This window comes from Helianthus annuus, chromosome 10, assembly GCF_002127325.2.
Source record: "Helianthus annuus cultivar XRQ/B chromosome 10, HanXRQr2.0-SUNRISE, whole genome shotgun sequence".
NCBI lineage: Eukaryota > Viridiplantae > Streptophyta > Magnoliopsida > Asterales > Asteraceae > Helianthus > Helianthus annuus.
The window spans coordinates 7,543,595-7,546,748 of record NC_035442.2 but is presented as its reverse complement, the minus strand read 5'-3'; the positions used below and the strand labels follow the sequence as shown (position 1 = coordinate 7,546,748).

The following is a 3,154-nucleotide window of genomic DNA, read 5'->3' as shown; positions in this document are numbered from 1 at the left end:
AATTAATAATTAATAATATTAGAGATTAATATTAATATAGTATTAATTTAATATTAAATTTAATTTAAATACTCGTTTTATGATATATATGTTTATAAATTAAATATTTTAATAGAAAAAATGAAAACAAAGACAAAATCCATAAAATCATTAAAATCATTAAAAAAATAAAGTTTAAGAAATTAACGTAGAAATAAATTGGGATAATGTATAACAATTATTTATATTTATATATTATTAGATATATTAATAATATAAGAGATTAATCTAATACATTAATAGTATTTTAATTTAATTATAAATGAATTAAATAAGAGAATGCCACCTGTCAAAAAAAAAAATGTCACATGGCATTAGATGAAAATGAATGAAATAAGAGAATACCATATGGCATTAGATGTATTTCTTTATTAGTATTAGATAAAGCGAAATTAAATACAAAAACTTAACATCAAATCCTCGAGACGCGGCCATTACATGTAACATATAAGTTAAACATTAATTCTTGTAGAATTCCATGATCCAAAAAGTAGAGACCCCGCAAATAATTTCCACAGAACTAAATCCAGCCTCTTTGGCTAAGACGATGTATTCTTTTGCGGTTCGCTCTTTGCCTCCAGGGTTGGCAATCAACATTATCATATCACTTTCGATGGCGGTCTTATAAACTTCATCACTATACCTAGGATCACTTTCAGGGTCAGGAATTATCGCCTCCACCACCACCACCTTACCGCCCTCTGGTAATGCGGCCCAACAATTCTTTAGACACTTGAGGCAATAACCATCACCCCAGTCATGAAGTATGCTCTATAAGAAAGAAAAAGCAAAACAATTATATATAAACAAATATTATGTTAAAAATGTTGATGAACCAACCTTCATGAAAATTACATCTCCTTTAGGAACACTTTGGAACATATCTCCTCCGACATGCTCCACACCTAGTCAAGAACATTAAGCAATTATCATTGGCTTGGAGTCTTGGTCCATATCTGGTTCGGTCGGTTTTAGATCCAAACAATTTGGTTTTCATAGTTTGGTGATTTAACGGTTTAGTCTAGTTTGAAACTTGGAACGGATCTTTTAATTATTTATAATATTTTTTTCACTTTTGAAATATGTAGTTATGTATATGCATTATACTCATAAACCATCTTTAGAATTTCACAAGTTATGACACAAGCTAATGACTTTAAAAATAAATTTGGTTCAACCCAACTTACCGTTCCGACCCACTCAAGCTCGCAGATTTGATTTGTCATTTCCCGAAAATCGTAATCAGCTGTTTATGAAAAGGAATATATACCTGGGTAAGGAGGTGCATCCTTAATAACATGGGGTAGGTCAAAGTTAATCCCCTTAATATTAGGGTACTTGGAAACAATAAGCTCAAGGTTAACACCTAAACCACCACCTACATCAATTAGTTCTTTGACTCCTTCAAATCCCTTGTACTTTTCAAGAATCATCTTCATCACTATTTTTGTTCTGTCATGCATGCACTTGTTGAAGACCTCATTGAATCTATTGTCTTTAGCACCATACTCAAATGCATTCACCCCATGAGCCTTGTCAAATGGGACCCCTCCCTCAATAATTGCATCTTTTAGATGGTACCTGCCCAGAAAAAAAGTATATATGGTGTTTATGATAAACCACGGCTTGATTAGTACCAGTTTTCTTCAAACTGAGAATGTCTTTTTTGAGGGGAAATTGGGTTAACTTCAAAAGTATTCATTGATAAAGGGTTAATTAGGTAAAATATTTATAAAATTTGTAACATCCCAAAATTAGGGTATGTTCATCTACTTCTCTATGAAAAGTTATATTCGTATAGTGAATCGATTGTTTAATACGAATGACTTATTCCAAAACTTTGTTAAAGAAAACTATACGAGTTAACTTTGTTTGTCAAGTTAATTGTGTTAAATAATATATATAATTGTAGAGAATTTTTTAACACCAAATACATGGTGGAAACTTTGTATTTTCATTGCGGATAAAAGAATAAAACTGGTTTGTAGCGGTTTAAAATCTAAAGCTTATTTAAAGTGGAGGGGTTCCAAGGGAAGATTGTGATGGTTAAGTGGTTTGTTCTACGACCAAAATGATCGAATAAAGTGAGTTCAAAACTCATGACATCTTTCTCCCTTTTTCTGTAGTCGATGAACACATGAGGAACAAGGCGAGTAGAAGAGTGGCTATCAAATAAATTTCGGCAGAAATGAGATCGTATTTAATGAGTTCTTAAATTGCATGTTGAAGCTTGATCAAGATTAGGTGTTAAGGAAGGTAAAGGTAATCTCTATAACCTTAATTTGGTATAATGATCAATGTAGTGAAATAAGGATGATAATCAGAAAAGTTTTTTAAACCATAACGTATAATATGTAGGAAAATTGGATTTAAATAATCTCAACTAATATATATTGGTCGATAACAGTCTCAACTAACGAAATGTTTTGGGACAATACCAACTTTTAACCTATTTTCTCCCAACGAGTTTTTTCTAACTAATGTCTAACCTCGTTAGTTTTTTTGCTGACGTAGATTGCTTATGTCACAAAAAAGTCAAAGTGTTAGACCCTTAAGGTTTATGCATTAGTGCTTCACATGTTTGGGCTAGCTTGTAGGTTTTATTAATTAGCTTGTATTAGAATGGGCTTGGAAGGCTTATGGGCCTAGGGTTTGGGATAATGGTGGACTAATCCCTTACTATATATAGTAAATGATGTATTTGGGTTTAGTGGTTCTTTGGTTGCCATCATTAACTTGTATTAGACAAAGCTTTTGTATGCAAGTTAATCAATCGAATCCTTCTCTATTTCATCTTATTTCTTTTGCTTTGAATCTTGCTTTGATTGTGTTATTCCACCACCAATCAAGCTACGTGTGATATCGTTAGATCCGGTTTTATGGGAATTACAATTGGTATCAACGCATGTTGAACCTATTTCCAAGCTCAGATCTGCTATCACACTGATTCGGATCGTTAAAGTTGCTGGTCTGCTGCTGTTTCGGTATTGATTAAAGGTTCTACTCGTGTTTCAGACCATCTGCTTCGATCTCAAGTGCATTTCGGATCACCTGCTTGGGTTTCGAGTTCATTTTCGGATCACTTGCTTGGGTTTCGAGTGCATTTCAGACCGTC

The 3,154-nt window shown here is 32.7% G+C and overlaps 1 protein-coding gene across 1 annotated transcript; it reads right to left on the bottom strand.

Moving 5' to 3' along the window:
* Window positions 1-418: 418 nt before the first annotated feature.
* Window positions 419-1,612, bottom strand: LOC110880664 (caffeic acid 3-O-methyltransferase-like). The gene is made up of 3 exons (XM_022129143.2): window positions 1,310-1,612; window positions 880-944; window positions 419-810 (listed from the first exon to the last, which is right to left on the bottom strand). Exons 1-3 carry the CDS (start codon window positions 1,500-1,502, stop codon window positions 499-501), a joined length of 570 nt encoding a protein of 189 aa, XP_021984835.1. The 5' UTR covers window positions 1,503-1,612; the 3' UTR covers window positions 419-498.
* Between the last annotated feature and the right edge of the window lie 1,542 nt (window positions 1,613-3,154).